Consider the following 27,795-nt stretch of genomic DNA (forward strand, 5'->3'; position numbering starts at 1 on the left):
AGTCTCCAGAAAACAAGCTTGCTCCCTCCTCCCTGTGGCTTCCTCTCACATATTTATACATGGCTATCATATCTCCTCTCAGCATTCTCTTCTTCAGACTAAACATGCCCAGCTCCTTAAGCCGCTCCTCATAGGGCTTGTTCTCCAGACCATTGATCATTTTAGTCTCCCTCCTCTGAACACATTCCAGCTTGTCAATATCTCTCTCCAATTGTGGTGTCCAGAACTGGACACAATATTCCAGGTATGGTGGTCCAGGTGATTAGATGTCCTTGTTTGTTTCCTCTCTGTTGTTGTGCTGTTCTAATTCTAGAGTTTTTTTTAATACTGGTAATCCAGATTTTGTTCATTTTCATGGTCTCCTCCTTTCTGTTGAAATTGTCCACCTGCTTCTTGTGGATTTCAGTGGCTTCTCTGTGTAGTCTGACATGGTGGTTGAGAGAGTGGTCCAGCATTTCTGTGTTCTCAAATAATACGCTGTGCCCAGGTTGGTTCATCAGGTGCTCTGCTATGGCTGACTACTCTGGCTGAAGTAGTCTGAGGATGATTGCCATAGATGTAAATGACCTTGGAGGGACGCATCCGCCCCCCCCCCCCCCGGCCTTATTTTGAGGACCCCTGCTCTAGTCACTAGGCTCCTATTGATGCTGGCCAAAATCACATTGGGGGTGCTTTGAATGCGATTTTCCTGCTTCTTGGCAGAATGGGGTTGGACTGGATGACCCATGAGGTCTATTCCAACTCTAGGATTCTAGGATTCTATAATAATAATAATAATAATAATAATAATAATAATAATAGTCAATAGTAGTAAACGGCTTCAAGTGCAAAAGACAAAGAGGGAATACTTTAAAAACATAATCCAGAGCAGAAGCGAAAACTGGCCAAAGAAGGCTCTCCATGGACAATTCCTCGGAAAAATTGAGAGTCAAACTGACAAAGAAAAAACATGGCTGTGGCTCACAAATGGGACTCTGAAAAAGGAGACAAAGGAGGGCCTGATTCTGGCAGCACAAGAACAAGACATTCGAACCAAGGCCATCAAAGCCAGAATTGAAAAGTCAAAGACAGATCTCAAGTGTAGACTCTGCAAGGAAGCAGATGAAACAACAGATCCCATCCTCAGCTGCTGCAAGAAGATCGTGGACAGACTCCAAGCAGAGGCACAACACCCTTGCTCAGATGATTAATTAGAACTTGTGCCACAAACGCCATCTGCCTGCGACAAAAAACTGGGGGGATCACAAGCCGGAAAAAGTTACAGAGAACGAAAACGTCATTCTACGTCAAGCTACTCTGGGTCTTCCGGACAGACAGAGTTTTGGAGTACAAGACACCTGACCTCACAATAATGTTAAAAAACAAAGTATGGATTGTCAATGTTGCAATCCCAGGTGACAGCAGGATTGAAGAGAAACAACTGCAAAAGATGACATGATATGAGGATTTAAAGATCGAACTGCAAAGACTCTGGCACAAACCAGTCAAGGTGGTCCCAGTGGTGATCGGCACACTGGGTGCAGTGCCTCAAGACCTTGGCTTGCACTTAAATATAATCAGCGCTGACAAGCTGACCATCTGCCAGCTGCAAAAGGCCACCCTACTGGGATCTGCACGCATTATTCGCCGATACATCACACTTGGGAAGTGTCCGACGTGTGAACCAATACAATAGCCAGCAGATTATCTGCTGCGGACTCATCTTGTGGTGTTTCTAATCTATATAAATAAAAATGTAATGTTCGTTTGTGGGATTAACAGAACTCAAAAACCACTGGACGAATTGACACCAAATTTGGACACAAGACACCTAACAACCCAATGTATGTCCTTCACCTAAAAAATATATGATTTTGTCATTTGGGAGTTGTAGTTGCTGGGATTTATAGTTCACTTACAATCAAAGAGCATTCCGAACCCCACCAACTATGGCATTGAAACAAACTTGGCATACAGTTCTCCCATGACCAACAGAAAATACTGGAAAGGTTTGGTGAGCAGTGTCCTTTAGTTTTGGAGTTGTAGTTCACCTACATCCAGAGATCACTGTGGACACAAACAATGATGGATCTGGACCAAACTCTACATGAATACTCAATGTGAACACTGGTGGAGTTTGGGGAAAATAGAACCTTGACATTTGGGAGTTGTAGTTACTGGGATTTGTAGTTCACCTACAATCACAGAGCATTCTGAACCCCAGCAATGATAGAATTGGGCCAAACCTCCCACATAGAACCCCCCATGTGGGCCACAGCAACGCGTGGCAGGGGACGGCTAATAATAATAATAATAATATAGTGTAAATAATGTAAGTGTAATAATAATAAATAAGATAAAATAGAGTAAAATCATAAATGTAATAAAATTATAATAATAACAGAGTAAAACAATAAATAACCTTGACTTGAGTATCAGCTGAAGGAGGCTTTTTCAGCCTAAAAAAATGGCTGAGAGTGTCACAGTGACCATTGATGATGCCTGCCATGGTCAACTGGGGCCCTTTGCTGCAAAGGAGGCCTTGGGGAGGGCTAAATTGGGGTGCCCTTGGGACCAGTTGAAAAACATCCAGTGGCCAAGAGAGAGAGGCTTCTTCCAAGGAAACTTGAAGCTCATGGATCCACCCAGTTTTGCGGAAAGCAGTGAGAAGGACGGTGAGGCGAAGACATCGGTCTCTCTGAAGTCTTGTTTTAGCCAAGGTGGGCTTGGGCTCAGCTGACCTCCCAAGGACAGCCCCCATTCATCCTGTTCCGTCCCAATTTTCCAGCCGCGTTTGAAATGTCCCGTTTCCTTCCGCTTTTCCACTTTGTTCTCAGCGTATTTCAAATACTGCAGAAATAGTTTAAGTTGGAGAAAGAAGGGGAAAGGGATCCAGTCCTTATTTATTTTTCCTGGGATTATTAGGAATGGGTTGTTGTAGGTTTTTTCGGGCTATATGGCCATGGTCTAGAGGCATTCTCTCCTGACGTTTCGCCTGCATCTATGGCAAGCATCCTCAGAGGTTGTGAGGTCTGTTGGAAGTAGGAAAAAGGGTTTATATATCTGTGGAATGACCAGGGTGGGACAAAGGACTCTTGTCTGCTGGGGCTGGCTGTGAATGTTTCAACTGACCACCTTGATTAGCATATAATTTATTTATTTATTTATTTATTTTGAAGTTTTATATACCGACCCTCTTACCTTCAAAGAGGGATTCAGACCGGTTCACAACATGTGTTAACATACAAAAAATATACAATAACAACACAATACCACTTCATTACACGATTAAAATATCAGCACCATACACATTAAAATATTAACATCCCAGTTAAAAGAGCCAAATCGTCCGACACCATCACAATCCCATTCATCATCCTCCTTTCATGTGGGCAAAGAATTAAATCAGTTGTCAAATGTCGCGTTCCACAACCAGGTCTTTGTTAGTTTCCTGAACGTCATGAGGGAGGGGGCAGTTCTGATCTCTAATGGCAGGGAGTTCCAAAGTCGAGGGGCCACCATCGAGAAGGCCCTGTCCCTCGTCCCCACCAGCCGTGCTTGTGCAGGCGGAGGGACCGAGAGCAGGGCCCCTCCAGACGATCTTAGTGGTCTTGATGGTTCGTAGGGGAGAATACGTTTGGAGAGGTAAACAGGGCCGGAGTCGTTTAGGGCTTTATAGGTTAACACCAGCACTTTGAATTGTGCTCGGAAGCTAATCGGCAGCCAGTGGAGTTCGAGTAACAGCGGAGTGGTGTGCTCCCTGTACCCAGCACCCGTTAGTAATCTGGCTGCCGCGCGTTGTACTTGCTGCAGCTTCCAGGCAGTCTTCAGAGGCAACCCCACGTAGAGAGCGTTGCAGTAATCTAAGCGGGATGTAACCAAAACGTGTACTACCGTGGCCAAATCAGTCCTCCCAAGGTACGGACGCAGCTGGCGCACAAGTTTTAATTGTGCGAATGCTCCCCTGACCACCGCTGAAACCTGGGGTTCCAGGCTCAGCGATGAATCCAGGAGAACTCCCAGACTGCGTACCTGTGCTTTTAGGGGGAGTGTGACCCCGTCCAACACAGGCTGTAACCCCGTACCCTGTTCGGTCTTACGACTGACCAGGAGTACCTCTGTCTTGTCTGGATTTAGTTTCAATCTGTTGTCCCTCATCCAGTCCGTGACAGCGGCCAAGCACCGGTTCATGACCTGAACAGCCTCCTTAGTGGCAGGTGGAAATGAGTGATAGAGTTGGACATCATCTGCGTACAGATGACATCGCACCCCAAAACTCCGGATGATCTCTCCCAACGGCTTCATGTATATGTTAAACAACATAGGGGACAGTATTGAGCCCTGCGGGACTCCACAGTACAATGGCCGAGGAGTCGAGCAGGAGTCCCCTAGTGACACCTTCTGGGAGCGACCCTCGAGAAAGGACCGGAGCCACTGCAAGACAGTACCCCCGAGACCCATTCCCGCGAGGCGTCCCAGAAGGATACCATGGTCGACGGTATCGAAGGCCGAAGAGAGGTCCAGCAGAACTAACAGGGACACACTCCCCCTGTCCAGTTCCCAGCACAGATCATCAACTAAGGCCACCAAGGCTGTCTCAGTACCATGTCCCGGCCTAAAGCCAGACTGTGACGGATCTAGATAGTCCGTGTCCACCAGGAATTCCTGGAGTTGCGAGGCCACCACACGTTCCAGGACTTTGCCCAAGTAGGGGAGATTGGAGACTGGCTGAAAGTTGACGAATTGAGTGGGGTCTAGTGATGGTTTTTTCAACAGCGGTTTGATGACAGCTTGTTTTAAGCTGGCTGGAATCTTGCCTTCCCGAAGGGAGGCATTAACCACCACCTTTACCCACTCTGCCAAACCCCCTCTGGCTTCTTTTACCAGCCAGGAAGGGCAGGGGTCTAGGATGCATGTGGTGGGCCTCGCCTCTCCCAGAACCCTGATGACCTCGTCGAGTTGAACAGATCGAAACAAATCCAACAAAACTAGACAAGCAGATGCTTGAGTTACATCCTCAGAGACTGCAGTTAATGTGGTGTCAAAGCCCGCGCGGATCAAAGCGACTTTGTCCGCAAAGTACTGAGCAAATGCTTCACAGCGCGCTGTCGAGTCGTCAGGGGACCCACTCAAGGTGGGATTCAACAACCCTCTGACTACTCGGAACAGCTCTGCCGGACGGTTCCTTGCGGACGCAATATTGGCCGAGTAGAAAGCATTTTGCGCGGCCTCTATTGCCGCGCCATACGCCCTTAGATAGAGGCGTAGGCGTGTTCGGTTTGACTCGCTGGGCTCTTTCCTCCACACGCTCTCTAGCCACCTCTTTGTTCGCTTTAGCTCCACCAGCTCCTCGTTGAACCAAGGGGCCGGTTTCGCTCGGCGACTTAAGAGGGGGCGCTCCGGAGCAATTGTGTCTATTGCCCTAGTCAACTCCCTATTCCAGTGAGCGACCAGGGCATCGACAGAATCACCATCCAAGGCAGCGGAAACATCCCCAAGAGCCATCAGGAGTCCTTCTGGATCCATAAGCCTCCTGGGGCGGACCATCTTAATGGGTCCACCACCCCTGCGGAGGTTAGAAGTTGCAGCAAGTCTAAACTTGATCAGGTGGTGGTCAGTCCATGGCAAAGGGGAGATTGATAACTCCTCCACACCGCCACCTTCTTCCCAGCCCTGACAGAAGACCAAGTCAAGTGTGTGTCCAGCACAGTGGGTAGGGCCAGATATTAATTGGGACAGCCCCATAGTTGCCATGGAAGCCATGAAGTCCTGAGCCGCTCCTGAAAGAGTGGTCTCTGCATGGACATTGAAGTCCCCCAGCACTACAAGCCGCCGGGACTCCAATGCCAGGCCCGAGACCAACTCTGCAAGCTCAGGTAGGGCGGCCGTGGTGCAGCGGGGTGGTCGGTACACCAACAACAGCCCTATTCTGTCCCGGTCTCCTAGCCTCAGGTGGACACATTCAAACAAGGTCGACTGTAAGGCCGGGCCCCTGACCAAGGAGATGGAATCTTTATAGACTATTGCAACTCCGCCTCCCCGCCCCCCGGATCTCGGTTGGTGTTGCACGGCATAACCTGGTGGGCAAAGCTGGGTGAGATTAACCCCTCCAGCCTCGTCCAACCAGGTCTCCGTGACGCACGCCAGGTCTGCCTTTTCATCCAGGATTAAATCCTGAATGGTTGATGTTTTACCATTGACAGACCTGGTGTTCAACAGCACCACCTTTAATCCGGGAGGACCGTCTACCTTGGAACCCAAGTTTACCATGTCGGGAGGACATTTTGGAATTTTTCTTAAGGTTTGCTCACGAATTGGCCGAATTGGTTTTTTAACTCTCCCTTTCCCGTATCTCCTCCTCCCCATCATCACCTCGATGGGGGCCCCCCAAGCACCGGAACTCCCTCCCTCCCTCCCCCCTCTATCATTCTCCATATCCTGGTAGTTCACTAGTGCGCTATTATATGATATGTCAATAGCCCTGGCGGTTGTTAAACCATCATTTCCGCCATTGTTGTAGTTAAATTCCTCCGCCTTATAAAACCATCTCCAATTTTCCCCGGCCATTCGACCATTGTTGGGAGTGATTATATAATACACGATGTAAAGTGCAAATGCAAAATTAAAGTGACCGCACAATAGCCCCATTGACATTAGTAACTAACAGAGATCTCACCGTTAATTAAAGTGCTGGAGTGCTAACAAGTCATCTTTCATAACAGTGCAATGAGGGATTAGACTACAGAGGTATTCCTACACAGTGCAATTCTTATTGGCAAGAAATCGGCAGATTGGCAGTGTAATTGACATTAAGTAGGGGCATAGGAAAAAGTGGCAGGTGCAAATCACAGTAGCTTGAGAGATATTCGCAGCAGGACCTCGGGCTCCAGGAGGGAGCCGTATAGTTCCTCTACTGATGCCTTCAGTCAATCTGCAGCTGTTGACAGTCTTCTCTGCACATAGGTGGAACAGTAGCACCAACACACAATAACCCCCCTAGAGCCACTGCCCAGGATGGAGTACGGCTGTACTACTGGAGGTTGGAATATATTCCTGTATGGCCTGACAGTGCCTGGAGCAAACTTTTGGGGGGGACTCGGGGCAGCTTACATGGGATTTGTAGTTTTCAGGGCAAAAAGAAGGCAGCTTGTGGATTCCTTTGCGCTTGGTTCGCCTCTCCAGGCTGGACTCGGTATGGTAAGGTCTGGAAATATGGAGAAAAGTATATTAAAATGTGTATATGTGTGCGTACATATCTATATAAATAAAAATGCAATTCCACAGATATATAAACCCATTTTTCCTACTTCCAACAGACCTCACTACCTCTGAGGATGCTTGCCATAGATGCAGGTGAAACATCAGGAGAGAATGCCTCTAGAACTTGGCCATATAGCCCGAAAAAACCTACAACAACCGAGTGATTCCGGCCATGAAAGCCTTCGACAATACATTACTAGGAATCCTTCTGCAAAGGATGCCTCCTAATAGAGTGGCTCTTCCCCTTGAGGTGTCCAGAGATGATTTCTTAGGAACTTTGCTGCCTTTTTATTATTTCCATTTAGGTCTCAAACAACTGCGCCAGGCCCAGGAGCTCTGCAATGCCACTTTGGTCGCCGGAGGGAAGAGGTTTCCTTGCAACAGGTGGGTCAAAGTCAACCAGTGTTGTAGTTCAGCCGGTGATTATGTCTGATGTCAATGGGAATGAGTGTCGCACACCAAGGCTGGAAGCACACCTTTGAACCCACAAACATTTCAAAGTTCTTTAGCAAATAAACAGTTTATTGAATAAATGCAAGCAATATCAAAAAGGGTGAAAAGGGCAAACGAAAGATTGAGTAAGAAAGTCTAAAAACAATCCAAACCGGCAGGTAGGCAAATATAATCCATAAAAGAGAACAGAGATTATTCTTAATTCCACAGCAAAACCCACAAATACATGGTCCTTAAACCCCACAGAGGAAAAAGTCCAAAGTCTCTTGAAAAGCCAGGGAACAAAGCTGCACAGATCCAAAATCCACAGAAGAATTATACAAGAAACTTTCACCAACAGCAACTTGAACATGAGCCTTGAGCAGAGATTTCCATGAATCTTGACATGACACATATACAAGACTTGATCAGTGACCGATGTTGCACTCATTGAAGGCAATGCTGTGCGTTCTGTCGCGTGCTGGGCCTGTAACAGCTGTACTTTTCTATAGGACGTATACTTTAAGCCCAGTGGGAAGCCAGGGCGCCTCAAAGAGAGGTTCTCAGGGATTTTTCTGAAGTGATGGTCTTTAGAGTCTTTGACGATACAACAAAGTCTTTATTATGGAACAAACAACAAATCTTCAATGGTTCAAACAACACTTCAAGGCTTTCTTAGTCTAGTCCTCAATGGGCTGGTACCTGACTTTGATTAACTAAACTTTCTCTGTAGGAAAAACCCTTTTTAACCTCTTCCAGGCTGTTTACTATCTATGCCTCATCGGTGTGGGTCCTACTACTGATTCCAAATGCGTCTGGGTATCGGGTAGACCTATCTGCCAAGGCTTGAAGATATTTCAGCTGGAGTTCCGTGGATCTGTAATGCTGTTCTCCCTTCGAGAATTCTTAGAAACTTCAGGGCTGTTCCCTCTGATGCTGTGAGCTCTCAGCCAGAGCTTTTGGGACCTTTCTCCTGGAATTTCTGCTTCTGTATCCCCGGATGTTACTTTTTCCCTGGATGGTTAGTTCCCCTGGATGCTTTTCTACGGGACAAGCTGGTCTATGTCCTATGGCTTAGGTACCTTGTGTGAGACTGCCCAAAAAATGGCTCCTTTCCCTCCCAGAGCCCTGGACAAGGGGCGGAAACAAAGCTTAATTATGATGGACAGGAGGTCTGCCCTATGACTGCAAATAGATAACAGAAAGAAAATAAAGTTGGAGCTCCTGGTACAGCCGTACCAGCACACTGTGAAAGCCCTATATTTATTCAAAAAGACCTACACAAAATGCATTCCGATTCCCTTGAGAATTTTCCCTTTTTCCCTTATCTTGACAGACCTTCTGACTCCCCCTTGCAGGTGGCGATCTTGGCAGATTTGACCCCTTCTACCAGAGGTTGATTCCTCCCGGTTGCTCGTTAACACATCCCTTTCACTTTCTTTATCTATCAACACAAGCTGGTTCCCATCAGACTGTCTGGAAACCATTCTATCTTGAGAATTAACAATCCCAGAGTCTTCTAACTCCCCTTGCACTGCAGTTTGTTCTGTGCCCTCTCTTTCATTCACAGACCCCTGAGAATCTACATTAAAATCCAACTTGGAAATCTCTGAAGGGTCCTGCTCTGAAGGAGATTGAACATAACCATAATCCTCTCATTGAGGCAGTGTGACAACCCCAGTCGGCTGAGCTCCTACAATGAGGGTTCTTCTGGGCCTGTGTCTGTTGGCGATGAGGATGAGGGTTTTGCTGGGCCTGTTCCGAGCCCAGGAGAGAGGCCTGAATTGTCTGATGAATGGAGTGTTTTTCCTTTAAATGCCCAAGGTCATATTCCTGGGAACGAGCCACAGCAGTCTTTCTCAGAGGATGATTTGTCAGGTGCAGAATTTAATGATGAACTAGACTTTTGTAAAGAGAGGCATAGTTCTCAGGCTCAATGAAGGTCAATTCATTGAATTCATTGATAATAAATCCTTGTAAGGACAAGTGAAATGTTTTCCTTTCGATTCAGGGACCAGGAAAGGCTTTATATTGATACCAGGGAAAGTTTCACTTTAGTCTCATCAACGTTGATGCACCAGATAATGGTTTCTTATCTCTCTTCTCCTGCAGATGAATTGACCTTCTGTGAGCTTGAGAACAATTTACAAAAGTCTAGTTCATCCTCATTAAATGTTGCACCTGACAAATCATCCCCAGAGAAAGACTGCTGTGGTTATAAGAGCAAGCGAAATGTATATCTTCCTTTCTTAATCCTGATGTTTAATACGCTTTTATATGTTTTTACAATAAACCTTTTGCTTATATTCTTGGTTACTTCTGTGGTGCAGTGGTCATAGGTACAGGGGTGGCTCAACCATTACGCAAAGTAAGCATTTGCAGTATAGTTTATTTTGCCCAGGGGCGCTCTTGAGGCACTCTTGGGGGAAAATAGACCTTGATATATGCGAGTTGTAGTTACTGGGATATATAGTTCACCTACAATCAAAGAGCATTCTGAACTCCACCAATGATGGAATTGAACCAAATATGGCACACAGAACTCCCACGACGAACAGAAAATATATATCAGTGATTGGTTGGGGGGGGGGGCACCAAAATACTGTTTCCTTACCATTGAAAATTACCCAGGGCCGCCTCTGCATAGGTGTTTCCAGGCCTGGAGTGTAGAAAGAGGCTGGATCGCCATCTTCTGGGAGGGTTTTGATGGTGTCTTCCTGCTTGGCAGAAGGGGGTTGGAGTGGATGGCCCTTGGGGATCCCTTCCAACTCTAGGATTCTATAAACAGAGGCTGGATGGCCATCTTTTGGGAGGGCTTTGATGTTGTCCTCATGCCCGGCAGACAGGGTTGGACTGGATGGTTCTTCCAACTTTTTGACTCTATGAAATACAGTCAGACGTGTGACTCCATGACCTTTGTCCTCCTCACAGGGCACTGCTGGCCTCCGTCAGCCCATACTTCCAGGCGGTGTTCACCAGCGACTTCAAGGAATCCAGGGATGGAGAGGTCCTCCTCCAAGGCCTGGACCCTTCCATCCTCCAAAACCTGCTCACCTACCTCTATTCGGGAGAGATGACCCTCTGTCCCGAAACTGCCGAGGAGCTCTTCACCGCAGCCAGCCGGCTCCAACTCCTGCCCGCCTTGAACCTCATCAGCAGGTAGAGCGAGATGTCGCAGGATAGGTTCATGAAGTGACTTATAGTTTTCCAATCACGACCTCCCTGGAACTGCCACACCTTGGACAAGCAAGTGCCACAGAGGCAAGCAAAACCTAGGAAAGTCCATTCACAGAAACAACATTTCGGTTAGTTTATCAGTTTGTCAGCAGAGTACAACTGCAACGTCTACCTTCTCCACACACTCACAAATTCAGTTTTTCATCCAAAAAATATATCAGGAGGGTTTAATCTTCACAGTTGCACTGTTTACTGCTGTACGATCAGGATACACAGATCCAAAATCAGATTTGGTACTTAGAAACGATTCTCAGGGATTCACACGCAGAGAGATATTCATGGCGAGGTTCACACAGGAAGAGAAAGACTTAGCATTTCAATCTCTGGGTTGTAGGTTTTTTCGGGCTATATGGCCATGGTTTAGAGGCATTCTCTCCTGACGTTCCGCCTGCATCTATGGCAAGCATCCTCAGAGGTAGTGAGGTCTGTTGGAACTAGGAAAATGGGTTTATATATCTGTGGAATGACCAGGGTGGGACAAAGGACTCTTGTCTGCTGGAGCTAGGTGTGAATGTTTCAACTGACCACCTTGATTAGCATTTGATGGTCTGACAGTGCCTGGAGCAAACCTTTGCTGAGAGGTGATTAGATGTCCCTGATTGTTTTCCTTCTGTTGTTTTGCTGTTGTAATTTTAGAGTTTTTTTAATACTGGTGGTCAGATTTTGTTCATTTTCATGGTTTCCTCCTTTCTGTTTAAATTGTCCACATGCTTGGTGTTTTAATAGTCCAAAAACATAAAACATAAAGATAGCGCTCAGCCACAAAATATAAAACAAAAACTGACAGCAAACACTATTTCTGGTTCAAGATAACACCATAGTCAAAAGGTCCAGTCCAGTGGTCAAACGCCGAGAGTTCAATGAGCAAAGTCCAGGGATACTGTAGTCCAAAGCCAGTCCAGAGACTCAAGGTTCCAAGAATACAGGAGACACATCAGGATACTGAAAATCCACAAACCTGGGGGAAAACCAGCAGCATCTACCACCAAAATAAAACAAATACTTTTCTCCCGAAGATCAGTCCCAAGGCTAGCTCCTTATATCCAGAAACACCCAGCTGCAATCTATCTCTTGCATACCTCCACCCTTAATTGCTTTCACCCATGAACTCTTACTTACAGATTACTCAACCCTTTAGAACTAAGACATTAAGTCTTTGATCACCAACTGCTAGGCCTACCATCACCAACCACCATCAACTGCAGAACATGATACATGACACTCAGTGAGAAATCCTTGAAACAACAGTGTGAGAAATCCTTGACACAACAGAGCAGGTGTCAAAGGCATGACTTCATGGCTTTGTGGTCCTTAAATTAAACTGTTGTTTTCTAGAAGGGTCAGAGCAGGCAACACTGCGATACTGTGTACACCTTGGTCTTGTTCCACATTCAAGTCTATGATTAAGTTCTTTGGGAAAGTTTTGTGCTCATGCTCATGGATTAATGTTTTGGAACAAGTTCCTGTGTGTGTTGGGGTTCAGCCTGAGTTTGAACTTGAACCTGATCCTCCTGATGCTAATGAAAATATATTTACTGATGCTAATGAAAATGTACCTCTTGATGCCAATGCTCCTAAAATTAGTGAGGAAGAAACTTCTGTAGATTTGGAAAATGCCAGTGCTCCTGAAATTAGTGAGGAAGAAACTTCTGTAGATTTGGAAAATGAAAGTACCAATGTTCATGAGAATGTTTCAGAGGAAAGCCATGACCTTTCACTCCCTTCTGCACCTGGGAACCTTAATGAGAACAGAAGGGGCCAGATCTGGCAAGACAGGAGTAAATCACTCAGCTTGCGAAGGTCTTCCCGATTAAGAGAAATACAAACAATGGCTTCAAAGCAGAGGGGCGGTTCACGGAACCAATTCTTTGGCTTGAAGTGCCTTCTGCCGGGCTGACTTTCTCATTTCAGGCATCGTTTCAAATTGATGAAGACCTTGGCAGTTCTCCCGGTTTTCCTGGCCATTGAAAGATTTCTAGGATATCAAGTATGGTTAGTGGATTGCTAACAGGTTCCAGTATTTTACAGTGTGGCTTGGGTTTTGTTTTTGTCCATTTAAATTCATGTTTGCTGATTTTGCTGCGGCTTTTGACTTGCATTTTTCCTTTATTCTGTAACCATTTTTCTTCAATAAAAAAAGGATTGTTTTTCACAGCCAAGTGTGGTGGATAGTTATCTTAGGGCCTCGTTTCCTGCTCTGGATTGCAACAGTGTTCCTGGTTATGGATTTATGCTTATGTTTTGATTCCTGATTTTCCATGTACCTTGTCATTTTTGAACAGAACTCTGATATATGGACTATTGCCTTTTAATAGCCTTTTTCCTGTTGATTTTTGAGACCTTGCTTTTTTGTATTGCCTTTTGCTTTTTTGCCTTTTTATATTTGCTTTCTTCAATAAACTGTTTACTTAGTAATACTGGACTTTTGTGTGGTGCAAAGGTGAATTCAGGCCAGAGTGCAGCATCCTCCTGCGTCCGAGAAAGAGATAGCTTCACCCTGGAGCGCCAGCTGCCCTCTTTCTCATGATGCCCTCTTCTCTCCATTGAACCCCTGGCAGATATCTCCTAGATCAGGTCTCCGAGGAGAACTGCCTCCGCTTTTATGCACTTGCTCGGGATCACAACAACACCAACTTGTTGCGCGGCACCTTGCGCTACCTGGGCCTCCACTTTGAATTGGTCCCAAAGCACCGGGACTTCCAGCATCTTGATCCCGGCGCCGTGAGTGGCCTCATCTCTTCTGACCAACTCAACACAAGCTCCGAAATCGAGGTCTTCCGAGCCGTTCAGTGTTGGGTGAATGTTGCACCTTCCCAACGGTTAGTGGCACTCCAGACACTTCTCCAACACATACGTTGGCCTTTGCTGACCGATGCAGAAATGTCTGAAATCCAAGCCTTCTTGGCCACGCTTGACCACCACTCAGAGCTGGATTGGGAAGACCTTGATGGTGCTGGAAGGTTGCAACGGAGTGGAGGCCTCCGGAGAGGGATGTTCCAGGAACGGATTGTGTGCATCAAAGTCCCGCGTTTGAGGGACATCCTCTCCGCCAATGAAGACATGGACTGCTACGTGGAGTGTTTGAACCCAGTTACGGGCTCGAGGACAAAGTTGCCCCATTTAGAGTTGGTGGCTCTTCCGGGATGTTCCGTCTTGGAGCATAAGTTGTACATTTCAGGCGGAAAACACCCTGACGCCACGTATTCCAACGCCCTCCACGAATACGACTCCCTGGCAGACCATTGGGTCCAGCTCCCATCCATGTCAACCCCTCGTTCCGTCCATATATTCCTAACTTGCAAACAAAAGCACTTTGCGTTGAGTGGATGGAATGACACCGGGCCCTTAGCCACTGCGGAGAGCTTCGACGTCATCCACCAAACGTGGGCCTCCATCGCCAGCTTGCCCATTGTGTTACGCTTCTCTGCCTCGGCCGCCTTCAAAGCCAAGCTGTATTTAATCGGCGGAGATGCCGATTCAGATGAAGTGCTTTACCAAGGCATCTTGGTCTACGACATCGCCTTGGACACCTGGACACAAGTGCCACTCGATTTCAGCCTCCACGGCGCCTCCGCCGTGACGATGGAGACCGGCATCTGTGTCATCGGGGGCTTCTTCTCCAAAAAGGTCACCCCACCATACCCAAACCGGCGCTTCAGCCAACTCCTGCCTTGTACCCCGAAATGCTTCTTCATGCACGAAGATGGGGTGATCAGCAAAGAGGTCACCATCCCGCCGCTGCCATTACCTCTGGCCTTTGCGGGTGCCACTTGCTTCCACGGCAGGGTCTACGTCATGGGAGGCGTCTGTACCTCCAGGACCCATGACGCCATTTACCATTGGCAGCCCGGAGAGGCGGCTTGGACCCAGTATCCAGAGGCACTCTCCCGCCAAGGCACCGTGGTGCGAAGAGTGCTCAAATGCGTGACCTTAAAGGTGGTGAGGCCCAACCTGGCGGCTCTTATTCAAGGCGCGCCCGTCAAACGGGTGGCTGTTGGGTTGAAGGCTCCTTCCAAAGGCAGACCAGAAGACAACTGTCCTGGCTTCCCAAGTCAAGCTTCCCCATGAGAGATACTGAAATTCCTCCACGCCCAAAAAAGGGAAGGTGTATTTTCATCCGCACTCCTCTTAGCCCTGGATCCATTAAAAGCATATGATGTCCCTCTGTCATGTTCTGCCTCCTTTTTGTGTTTCTGCATTCAACATTTTTGGTGCGTCTACACCAGGCATGGGCAAACTTTGGCCCTCCAGATGTTTGGACTTCAACTCCCACCATTCCTAACAGCCTCAGGCCATTTCCTTTCCCCCCTCAGCCATCTGTGGCCCATCCTCCCCCCACCCCCAACCGGACCAGGATGTAAAGTAGGTCATGGAGGGGGGATCTGTGGGCCAAGTTTGGTCCAGGTCCGTCATTTGTGGGTGTCGCAGTAGTCTGTGGGAGCTGAATCAGGTGAAGGTACTGCAAATCCCATCTGTGGTCCATCCTCCCCCCCCCCCACTACCCAACCGCACCAGGGTGTAAAGTAGGTCATGGAGGGGGGATCTGTGAGCCAAGTTTGGTTTAGATCCGTCATTTGTGGGTGTCGCAGTGGTCTGTGGGAGCTGAATCAGGTGAAGGTACTGCAAATCCCATCTGTGGTCCATCCTCCCCCCCCCCCACTACCCAACCACACCGGGAGGTAAAGTAGGTCATGGAGGGGGGATCTGTGGGCCAAGTTTGGTCCAGGTCCGTCATTTGTGGGTGTCACAGTGGTCTGTGGGAGCTGAATCAGGTGAAGGTACTGCAAATCCCATCTGTGGTCCATCCTCCCCCCACTACCCAACCGCACCAGGGCATAAAGTATGTCATGGAGGGGAGAATCTGTGGGTCAGATTTGGTCCACGTCCATCATTTGTGGATGTCGCAGTAGTCTCTGGGAGCTGAATCAGATGAAGGTACTACAAATCCCATCTGTGGTCCATCCTCCCCCCACTACCCAACCGCACCAGGGTGTAAAGTAGGTCATGGAGGGGGGATCTGTGAGCCAAGTTTGGTCCAGGTCTGTCATTTGTGGGGGTTGCAGTGGTCTCTGGAAGTGAGTGAAGGTACAAATTGCATCGCCCGGGGTCCATCCTCCATGGGGGGTCTGTGTGCCAAGTTTGGTCCAGGTCTGTCATTTGTGGTTGTCGCAGTAGTCTCTGGGAGCTGAATCAGGTGAAGGTACTGCAAATACTATCTGTGGTCCATCCTCCCCCCACTACCCAACCACACCAGGGTGTAAAGTAGGACATGGAGGGGGGCATCTGTGTGCCAAGTTTGGTCCACATCCATCATTTGTGGATGTCGCAGTGGTCTGTGGGAGCTGAATCAGGTGAAGGTACTGCAAATCCCATCTGTGGTCCATCCTCCCCCCACTACCCAACCACACCAGGATGTAAAGTAGGTCATGGAGGGGGGATCAGTGGGCCAAGTTTGGTCCAGGTCCGTCATTTGTGGGTGTCGCAGTGGTATGTGGGAGCTGAACCAGTTGAAGGTACTGCAAATCCCATCTGTGGTCCATCCAACCTTCCCCCCAACTGCACCAGGATGTAAGGTAGGTCATGGAGGGGGGATCCGTGGGCCAAGTTTGGTCCAGGTCCGTCATTTGTGGCTGTCGCAGTGGTCTGGGAGTTGAATCAGGTGAAGGTACTGCAAATCCCATCTGTGGTCCATCCTCCCCCCCTCAGCCAAATGCACCAGGATGTAAAGTAGGTCATGGAGGGGGGAATCTGTGGGCCAAGTTTGGTCCAGGTCTGTCATTGGTAGGTGTCGCAGTGGTCTCTGGAAGTGAGTGAAGGTACTTCAAATCCCATCCTCCACAAACCATAACAGGACATAAAGTGGGTCATGGGGGGGGGGGGGGTCCTGTGTGCCAAGTTTGGTCCAGATCCATCCTTCAAGGCGATCGTAAGGAAGTCCAAAACACCCGGAGGGCCAAAGTTTTCCCATGCCAGGTGTAGAACTTTCTCCGCTATTAATTTGTCAGTGTACACTGTTGAATTAAGGCAGTTTGGCCCCACTTTAATGGCCATGGCTGAATTCTACAGAATCCCGGGAGTTGTAGTTTGGGGAGGCCCCAACCGAAAATAATTTTGTAAAACTAGGGCACCCATTCTTCCATAGCAATGGGCCATGGGGCTTAGAGTGGTGTCAAACTGCATGCATTCCACAGTGTAGATGCCCCCTTTGTTGACATTCCTAGAAAAGTGTTCTATCTGATCTAACTCTCAATGGCTAAATCTTGGAAGGAGGAAGACTGCAAATCCCTTCGGAATAGGAAAGCTTGGAGCCAATCTGTCGCCAGAGCATAAAGCAGACTTGCTAAGAGCGAAGCCAGCCGCCTTTAATCATTCATGGCAATTAAATATTCATCTGACATGTGTGCAAAAGCGCATGAAATAAACATCTTAAGCTTCTCGGCGCAGGCGGCAACTCTCAGATCCTCAAGATGTGAATATTTTCAGGGGTGAGAATTCCCCCGACCGATTTGTAATTGGAAAAGTGAGTGAACTGCAATTCCCAGAATCGTGGGTCAATCCTCCCCAAAACTGGCCTGTATGCACAGCTGACCATGTTGGGTCAGTGTGCCAAGTGTGGTCCTGATCTGTCGTCGGCTGGGTTCAGTGCTCTCTGGATAAGGGTGAACTACAACTCCCAGATTCCTAGGGAAATCTTCCCAAAACACTTGCCAGTATTCACAGTTGGCCAAGTGTGGTCCTGATCTGTCGTTGGCTGGGTTCAGTGCTCTCTGGATAAGGGTGGACTACAACTCCCAAATTCCTAAGGCAATCTTCCCAAAACACTTGCCAGTATTCACAGTTGGCCATGTTGGCTCTGTGTGCCAAGTGTGGTCCAGATCTGTCGTCGGCTGGGTTCGGTGCTTTCTGGATAAGGGTGAACTACAACTCCCAGATTCCTAGGGCAATATTCCCAAAACACTTGCCAGTATGCACAGTTGGCCATGTTGGCTCTGTGTGCCAAGTGTGGTCCAGATCCATCGTTGGCTGGGTTCAGTGCTCTCTGGATAAGGGTGAACTACAACTCCCAGATTCCTGGGGCAATTTTCCCAAAACACTTGCCAGTATTCACAGCTGACCATGTTGGGTCTGTGTGCCAAGTCTGGACCTGATCCGTCGTTGGCTGGGTTCAGTGCTCTCTGGATAAGGGTGAACTACAACTCCCAGATTCCTGGGGCAATATTCCCAAAACACTTGCTAGTATTCACAGTTGGCCATGTTGGCTCTGTGTGCCAAGTGTGGTCCAGATCTGTCATCATTCGGTGCTCTCTGGATAAGGGTGAACTACAGCTCCCAGATTCCTAGGGCAATATTCCCAAAACACTTGCCAGTATTCACAGCTGACCATGTTGGGTCTGTGTGCCAAATCTGGTCCTGATCCATCGTTGGCTGGGCTCAGTGCTCTCTGGATAAGGGTGAACTACAACTCCCAGATTCCTGGGGCAATATTCCCAAAACACTTGCCAGTATTCACAGTTGGCCATGTTGGCTCTGTGTGCCAAGTGTGGTCCAGATCTGTCGTTGGTTGGGTTCAGTGCTCTCTGGATAAGGGTGAACTACAACTCCCTGATTCCTAGGGCAATATTCCCAAAACACTTGCCAGTATTCACAGCTGACCATGTTGGGTCTGTGTGCCAAATCTGGTCCTGATCCATCGTTGGCTGGGCTCAGTGCTCTCTGTATAAGGGTGAGCTACAACTCCCAGATTCCTAGGGCAATATTCCCAAAACAGCTGCCAGTATTCACAGTTGGCCATGTTGGCTCTGTGTGCCAAGTGTGGTCCAGATCTGTCGTCGGCTGAGTTCGGTGCTTTCTGGATAAGGGTGCACTACAACTCCCAAAATGAAGGGAATCGAGCACACCCTCATGAAGCCGGAAAAGCTGGAATGTTAAGTCGCCTTTGTGTCTGTCTATATATGTTGTATGCCTAAATGGCATTGAATGTTTGCCATGTATATGTGCATTGTAATCCTGCGAGGTGAGAAGGGAGGAATGTAAATACTGTAAATAAATAAATGGAGAGAGTAAGGAACCCTGGGATGTCCATTCTGGAGGAAAAACAGAACATCTTGGAGGAGGCCGTCTGTCACATACACATGTGTAGATAGATAGATAGATAGATAGATAGATAGATAGATAGATAGATAGATAGATAGATAAGATGGGTAGATAGGCAGATAGAAGATAGTTTTGCTTTTGTAAAACCTTTTTTCACCACTAGATGTCGCAAGAGACTCAGAAATAATATAAATGTTTAATGCCATCCATGCCAAAGAGTGTCCCTACCATTGAGCCAAGTGTTGTCAAAGTTCTTTAATGATATAGTGTGGAATGCAACCTAAGTCACAATGGAGCAAGGGATTCAAACAACAGGAAGAGAAATCCCTCAATATTAGGATGGCCAGAGCTGTATGATGGATGTAGAGTCCGACGTAGTTGCCATCTCAACAGATGCCTGGATGGGCATCTGTTGAGAAGGCTTTGAAGGTGTTTTCCTGCCTGGTAGAATGGGTTTGGATTGAATGGCATTCCTTCCAACTCTAGTGGCATATAGAGAACATGGCAGGGTGGACTAGATGATCTTTAGGGAACCCACTCTGGCAGAAGCTGGATGGTCATCTCTTGAAAGGGCTCGGATTATGTCTTCCCACCTAGCAGAAGGGAGTTGACCATTGGGTGTTTTTTCCAACTCTAGTGGCCTACAGAGAACATGGCAGGGTGGACTGGATGACCTTTAGGGAGGCTTTTGAAGCAGAGGCTGGGTGGCCATCTGTTGAGAGGGTGTGGATTGTGTCTTCCCACCCAGCAGAAGGAAGTTGACTATTGGGTGTTTTTTTTCCAACTCTAGTGGCCTACAGAGAACATGACGGAGTGGACTGGATGACCTTTAGGGAACTCACCTCTGCTTCAAAAGTTTTGGAAGCCGAGGCAGGATGGCCATCTGTTGGGAGGCCTTGGATTGTGTCTTCCCACCTAGCAGAAGGAAACTGACCACTGGGTGTTCCTTCCAACACTAGTGACCTATAGAAAACATGATGGAGTGGACTGGATGAACTTCAGAGGACCCGCCTCTGGAGACTTTTGAAGCAGAGGCTGGATGGCCATCTGCTGAGAGGGTTTGAATTGTGTCTTCCTGCCTAGCAGAAGCAATTTGGACTGGATGGCCTCTGGTTGTTCCTTCCAACTTTAGTGACCTATAGAAAACATGACGGCGTGGACTGATGACCTTTAGGAGACCTACTTCTGGAGGCTTTTGAAGCAGAGTCCGGATGGCCATCTGCTGAGAGGGTTTGGATTGTGTCTTCCTGCCTAACAGAAGGAAGTTGGAGTGGATGACCATTGGGTGTTCCTTCCAACTTTAATGACCTATAGAGAACATGACAGAGTGGACTGGATGACCTTTAGGGAACTCACCTCTGGAAGTTTTGGAAGCCGAGGCAGGATGGCCATCTGTTGGGAGGCCTTGGATTGTGTCTTCCTGCCTAGCAGAAGGAAAGTGACCAATGGGTGTTCCTTCCAACACTAGTGGCCTATAGAGATCAAGACAGGGTGGACTGGATGACCTTTAGAGAACTCACCTCTGGAGGCTTTTGAAGCCGAGGCTGGATGGCCATCTGTTGAGAGGGTTTGGATTGTGTCTTCCTGCCTAACAGAAGGAAATTGAAGTGGATGACCATTGGGTGTTCCTTCCAACTTTAGTGACCTATAGAGAACATGGCAGGATGGACTGGATGACTTTTAGAGGACCTGCCTCTAGAGGCTTTTGAAGCAGAGTCTGGATGGCCATCTGCTGAGAGGGTTTGAATTGTGTCTTCCTGCCTAGCAGAAGGGAGTTGGACTGGATGACCATTGGGTGTTCCTTCCAACTTTAGTGACCTATAGAGAACATGGCAGGGTGGACTGGATGACTTTTAGAGGACCTGCCTCTGGAGGCTTTTGAAGCACAGGCTGAATGGCCATCTATTGAGAGGGTTTGGATTGTGTCTTCCTGCCTAACAGAAGGAAGTTGGAGTGGATGACCATTGGGTGTTCCTTCCAACTTTAATGACCTATAGAGAACATGACGGAGTGGACTGGATGACCTTTAGGGGAGGCTTTTGAAGCAGAGGCTGGATGGCCATCTGTCGGGAGTGGTTCGATGGTGTGTTCCTGCCTGGAGGTCAGAATGGAAAGCCTTTCCATGCAGAAAGGGAACCTTGGGGAGCCCAACGAAGGGATGCAACTCTAAATATGATGCTTTTAAGGGTTGGAAGCCAGAGCTGGGTAGGTGGGGCTGAGGGGAAAAAGCAGTGGGTGGGTCTCCTCCTCAAAAAGGTGGGGTGCGCTTAGACTTTAGTGGGGTCCTTCACTTGGCTTCATAAGAGACCGAAGGAAGATGAAGAAGGGGCCCAAGGCAGAGTTGTCGCTGGGGTCCTCCTCGGAAAGGATGCAGGAAAGAGGTGGGTTGCCATGGCAACGGGAGGAAGGAATGGGCAGAAGGGGATGGAGAGCCAAGGTGTGAGGAGCGGAGGGAGGGAGGGGGGGAAGGAGGGAGGGGAGAGAGGGAGGAGGTGGGCGTGAAGCCGGCAGCAGTGGCTACAGGTGGATGGGGGACGAGGGGCTCGGGGCATGGCCGGAAGGATGCCCAACTGCAGCATCCTCTACGACACCTCCTTGCTCCTCCAGTTTTGCAATGGTGAGTGGGAGTGGGGGGCATTCGGGGCTTCATCCGCTGGACCCCAAGGGGGCTGCCTTGCCTGGGGGAGAACATCCACGCCCCATCCTTCATCCTCACACCAGCATCTCATCCATGGCAATATATATATATATATATATATATATATATATATATATATCATTCATATATATATATATATATACATATACACACACACACACACACACACACACATACATACATACATATACTCGCAAGGACTAGCAACCCCAATGACACTGCTGCAAAATTTAATTGCTAAAATACCAAGGTCAAAATATTATCCAGATTTAAGCTATTTGGCCAGAAATGGAAAAGAAGAGCACAGGATCATATATGTATGTGTGTGTATGTGTGCATACACACACACACACACACACACACCCCTACATATTATATATATATATATATATATATATATATATATATATACACAAATACATACACACTCACATATATAAAAACACATATATACATACATACACACACATATATATACATACACATATATAGATTGCATCCCAAATACATACACACCTTTATACACATACATATATATACACACACAATACACATATATGAACACACACACATACATACACATATTATATATACACACACATACATACACACACATATATAAACACATGCGCATGCACAAACATATATACATACATATACACACATACCCATATTATATACACACACACACATATATATAAACACACACATACATACCCACACATATGTTGATTGCATCTCAAATACATACACACATTTATACACATACATATATATACACACATATACACACATACAACATGCATACATAAACACATACACACATACATACATGTATTATACACACACACACACATATATATAAACACACACATATATTATACACATATATATACACACACATATACACACACAAAACAATTGCATCTCAAATACATACATTTATACATACACATACATATATATACACACATATGCAAACACACAAAATGCATATATAAACACATACACACATACATAAACATATTATATATATACACACATATATATAAACAAACACACATATATATTATACACATACACATTATTATTATTTAATAATATATATATACACACACATATACACACACATAACAATTGCATCTCAAATACATACACACATTTATACACATACATATATATATACACACATATACACACACAACATGCATATACGTATAAACACATACACACACATACACATATTATACGCACACACACACACACACACACATATATACATTTGTGATGGAAAAATCTGGGCAAAAACTCCATCTGCATTAGCATCCAAGATCAGACAGGATCTGTAGAGTATTTAGGCCTGTCTCTCCTTGGATACCAGGCTGCCTGACCTATTATACTTGCCTGGTGGTCCTTGGTGGACTCCCATCCAAGCTCTAACCAGGGCTGGCCCTGCTTAGCATCCAAGATGATATAGAATCTAGCACCTTTTCTCAGTGATGCAGTTATTGGATACTAGACTGCCTGCCCTATTATACTTGACTGATGTTCCTTGGCGGACTCCCACCCAAGTCCTAACCAGGGCAGACCCTGCTGAGCATCCACACAATATAGGGTCTACACATCTTTAAGGGTGTATAGACTCTTCTCACCATGATGCTATCTTTGGATACCAGGCTTTCTTTCCTTGGATACCAGGCTGTCTGTCCTATCACATTTGCCTGGTGTTCTTTTGCGAACTCCATCCAAGTCCTAATCAGGGCTAACCCAGCTTAGCATCTGAGATGATACAGAATCTAGCATCTTCAGAGTATTTAGACCATTTTCTCCATGATGAAGTCATTGGATATCAGACTGGCCAACCTATTATATTTTCCTGGTATTCCTTGGTGGACTCCCATCCAAGTCCTAACCAGGGCTGACCCTGCTTATCATCCAAGATAATATACTTTCAGGGAGTTAAGACCCTTTTCTCAGTGATTCAAGGCTTCCCAACCTATTATACCTGTCTAGTGGACTCCCATCCAAGTCCTAACCAGGAGTAGCCCTGCTTAGCGTCCACGATAATATAGGCAAAATATAGGTGATGCGGGTGATGCTATCTTTGGATACCATCTTATTATATTTGCCTGGTGTTCCTTGGTGGACTCCCACTCAAGACTTAACCAGGGCTGACCCTGCTTAGCATCAAAGATGGTATACACTTAATATAGGGTCTGCATACATGATGCTGTCTTTGGAAACCAGGCTGCCCAACCTATTATACTTGCCTGGTGTTCCTTGGCAGACTCCCATCCAACTCCTAACCAGGGCTGACCCTGCTTAGCATCCAAGAGGATGTAAAATGCAACACCTTCAAGGTGTTTTGAGACCCTTTTCCGTGTGATGCCAGTCCTTGGATGCCCGCCCGCCCATCCTCGTATGGACCTCCCAGGCCTTCCTCAGTGGCCAAGGTGTTCCTTGGCGGTCTCCCACCCAAGTCCTCACCAGGGCTGGCCCTGCTTAGCATCCGAGATAATATATGGTGTGTGGATCCTCCTTCTCTCCATAATGATGTCTTTGGGTACCAGGTTGCCCATCTTATTGTATTTGCCTGGTGTTCCTTCCTCAGTGTCCAAGGTGTTCCTTGGCGGACTCCCACCCAAGTCCTCACCAGGGCTCACCCTGCTTAGTATCCAAGAGGATGTGAAATGCAACACCTTCAAGGTGTTTTGAGACCCTTCTCTGTGTGATGCCAGTCCTTGGATACCTGCCCGCCCATCCTCATATGGACCTCCCAGGCCTTCCTCAGTGACCAAGGTGTTCCTTGGCGGACTCCCACCCAAGTCCTCACCAGGGCTGACCCTGCTTAGCATCCAAGATAATATATGGTGTGTGGATCCTCCTTCTCTCCATAATGATGTCTTTGGGTACCAGGTTGCCCATCTTATTGTATTTGCCTGGTGTTCCTTGGCGGACTCCCACCCAAGTCCTCACCAGGTCTGACCCTGCTTAGCATCCAAGATGATGTGAAATGCAACACTTTCAAGGTGTTTTGGGACCCTTCTCTGTGTGATGCCAGTCCATAATGCTGTCTTTGGATACCAGGTTGCCCATCTTATTATATTTGCCTGGTGTTCCTTGGCGGTCTCCCATCCAAGTCCTCACCAGGGCTGACCCTGCTTAGCATCCAAGAGGATGTAAAATACAACACCTTCAAGGTGTTTTGAGACCCTTCTCTGTGTGATGCCAGTCCATAATGCTGTCTTTGGATACCAGGTTTCCCTTCTTATTATATTTGTCTGGTGTTCCTTGGTGGACTCCCACCCAAGTCCTCACCAGGGCTGACCCTGCTTAGCATCCAAGAGGATGTAAAATGCAACACCTTCAAGGTGTTTTGAGACCCTTCTCTGTATGATGCCAGTCCTTGGATACCTGCCCGCCCATCCTCATATGGACCTCCCAGGCCTTCCTCAGTGACCAAGGTGTTCCTTGGCGGACTCCCACCCAAGTCCTCTCCAGGGCTGGCCCTGCTTAGCATCCAAGATAATATATGGTGTGTGGATCCTCCTTCTCTCCATAATGATGTCTTTGGGTACCAGGTTGCCCATCTTATTGTATTTGCCTGGTGTTCCTTGGCGGACTCCCACCCAAGTCCTCATCAGGTCTGACCCTGCTTAGCATCCAAGATGATGTGAAATGCAACACTTTCAAGGTGTTTTGGGACCCTTCTCTGTGTGATGCCAGTCCATAATGCTGTCTTTGGATACCAGGTTGCCCATCTTATTGTATTTGCCTGGTGTTCCTTGGCAGACTCCCACCCAAGTTCTCACCAGGGCTGGCCCTGCTTAGCACCCAAGATAATATAGGGTGTGTGGATCCTCCTTCTCCCCATAATGCTGTCTTTGGATACCAGGCTGACCATCTTATTGTATTTGCCTGGTGTTCCTTGGCGGACTCCCACCCAAGTCCTCACCAGGGCTGACCCTGTTTAGCATCCAAGAGGATATAAAATGCAACACCTCCAAGGTGTTTTGAGACCCTTCTCTGTGTGATGCCGGTCCTTGGATACCTGCCCGCCCATCCTCATATGGACCTCCCAGGCCTTCCTCAGTGACCAAGGTGTTCCTTGGCGGACTCCCACCCAAGTCCTCACCAGGGCTCACCCTGCTTAGTATCCAAGAGGATGTGAAATGCAACACCTCCAAGGTGTTTTGAGACCCTTCTCTGTGTGATGCCAGTCCTTGGATACCTGCCCGCCCATCCTCATATGGACCTCCCAGGCCTTCCTCAGTGTCCAAGGTGTTCCTTGGCGGACTCCCACCCAAGTCCTCACCAGGGCTGACCCTGCTTAGCATCCAAGATAATATATGGTGTGTGGATCCTCTTTCTCTCCATAATGATGTCTTTGGGTACCAGGTTGCCCATCTTATTGTATTTGCCTGGTGTTCCTTGGCGGACTCCCACCCAAGTCCTCACCAGGTCTGACCCTGCTTAGCATCCAAGATGATGTAAAATACAACACCTTCAAGGTGTTTGGAGACCCTTCTCTGTGAGATGCCAGTCCATAATGCTGTCTTTGGATACCAGGTTTCCCTTCTTATTATATTTGCCTGGTGTTCCTTGGTGGACTCCCACCCAAGTCCTCACCAGGGCTGGCCCTGCTTAGCATCCAAGATAATATAGGGTGTGTGGATCCTCCTTCTCACCATAACGCTGTCTTTGGATACCAGGCTGACCATCTTATTGTATTTGCCTGGTGTTCCTTGGCGGACTCCCACCCAAGTCCTCACCAGGGCTCACCCTGCTTAGTATCCAAGAGGATGTGAAATGCAACACCTTCAAGGTGTTTTGAGACCCTTCTCTGTGTGATGCCAGTCCTTGGATACCTGCCCGCCCATCCTCATATGGACCTCCCAGGCCTTCCTCAGTGACCAAGGTGTTCCTTGGCGGACTCCCACCCAAGTCCTCACCAGGGCTGACCCTGCTTAGCATCCAAGATAATATATGGTGTGTGGATCCTCCTTCTCTCCATAATGATGTCTTTGGGTACCAGGTTGCCCATCTTATTGTATTTGCCTGGTGTTCCTTGGCGGACTCCCACCCAAGTCCTCACCAGGTCTGACCCTGCTTAGCATCCAAGATGATGTGAAATGCAACACTTTCAAGGTGTTTTGGGACCCTTCTCTGTGTGATGCCAGTCCATAATGCTGTCTTTGGATACCAGGTTGCCCATCTTATTATATTTGCCTGGTGTTCCTTGGCGGTCTCCCATCCAAGTCCTCACCAGGGCTGACCCTGCTTAGCATCCAAGAGGATGTAAAATACAACACCTTCAAGGTGTTTTGAGACCCTTCTCTGTGTGATGCCAGTCCATAATGCTGTCTTTTGATACCAGGTTTCCCTTCTTATTATATTTGTCTGGTGTTCCTTGGTGGACTCCCACCCAAGTCCTCACCAGGGCTGACCCTGCTTAGCATCCAAGAGGATGTAAAATGCAACACCTTCAAGGTGTTTTGAGACCCTTCTCTGTATGATGCCAGTCCTTGGATACCTGCCCGCCCATCCTCATATGGACCTCCCAGGCCTTCCTCAGTGACCAAGGTGTTCCTTGGCGGACTCCCACCCAAGTCCTCACCAGGGCTGACCCTGCTTAGCATCCAAGATAATATATGGTGTGTGGATCCTCCTTCTCTCCATAATGATGTCTTTGGGTACCAGGTTGCCCATCTTATTGCATTTGCCTGGTGTTCCTTGGCGGACTCCCACCCAAGTCCTCACCAGGTCTGACCCTGCTTAGCATCCAAGATGATGTGAAATGCAACACTTTCAAGGTGTTTTGAGACCCTTCTCTGTGTGATGCCAGTCCATAATGCTGTCTTTGGATACCAGGTTGCCCATCTTATTATATTTGCCTGGTGTTCCTTGGTGGACTCCCACCCAAGTCCTCACCAGGGCTGACCCTGCTTAGCATCCAAGAGGATGTAAAATGCAACACCTTCAAGGTGTTTTGAGACCCTTCTCTGTGTGATGCTGGTCCTTGGATGCCCGCCCGCCCATCCTCGTATGGACCTCCCAGGCCTTCCTCGGTGGCCAAGGTCAATGCTTTGGCCCTCGTCATCCAGAGGAGCGGCCTGTGGGTGTCCGAGCCCACC

At 47.7% G+C, this 27,795-nt stretch overlaps 2 protein-coding genes across 4 annotated transcripts in view; both read left to right on the top strand.

Moving 5' to 3' along the window:
• The first annotated feature begins 2,557 nt into the window (after nt 1-2,557).
• On the top strand, nt 2,558-14,976 carry LOC137094877 (kelch-like protein 6). The gene is made up of 4 exons (XM_067460797.1): nt 2,558-2,699; nt 7,545-7,623; nt 10,603-10,830; nt 13,467-14,976. Exons 1-4 carry the CDS (start codon nt 2,615-2,617, stop codon nt 14,974-14,976), a joined length of 1,902 nt encoding a protein of 633 aa, XP_067316898.1. The 5' UTR covers nt 2,558-2,614.
• A 6,537-nt stretch (nt 14,977-21,513) lies between these two features.
• Nucleotides 21,514-27,795, top strand: part of LOC137094733 (echinoderm microtubule-associated protein-like 2) — a 64,841-nt gene continuing 58,559 nt past the window's right edge. Inside the window, exon 1 of one of the 3 annotated variants that reach the window (XM_067461090.1) lies at nt 21,514-21,619. In XM_067461090.1, coding sequence (XP_067317191.1) covers nt 21,553-21,619 — 67 coding nt within the window. In that variant the 5' untranslated portion in view covers nt 21,514-21,552. The remainder of the gene's footprint in view (nt 21,620-27,795) is intronic. The other 2 variants (XM_067461091.1, XM_067461093.1) reach the window with 2 other exon arrangements.

This window comes from Anolis sagrei, chromosome X (genome assembly GCF_037176765.1).
Source record: "Anolis sagrei isolate rAnoSag1 chromosome X, rAnoSag1.mat, whole genome shotgun sequence".
NCBI classification, from domain to species: Eukaryota; Metazoa; Chordata; class Lepidosauria; order Squamata; family Dactyloidae; genus Anolis; species Anolis sagrei.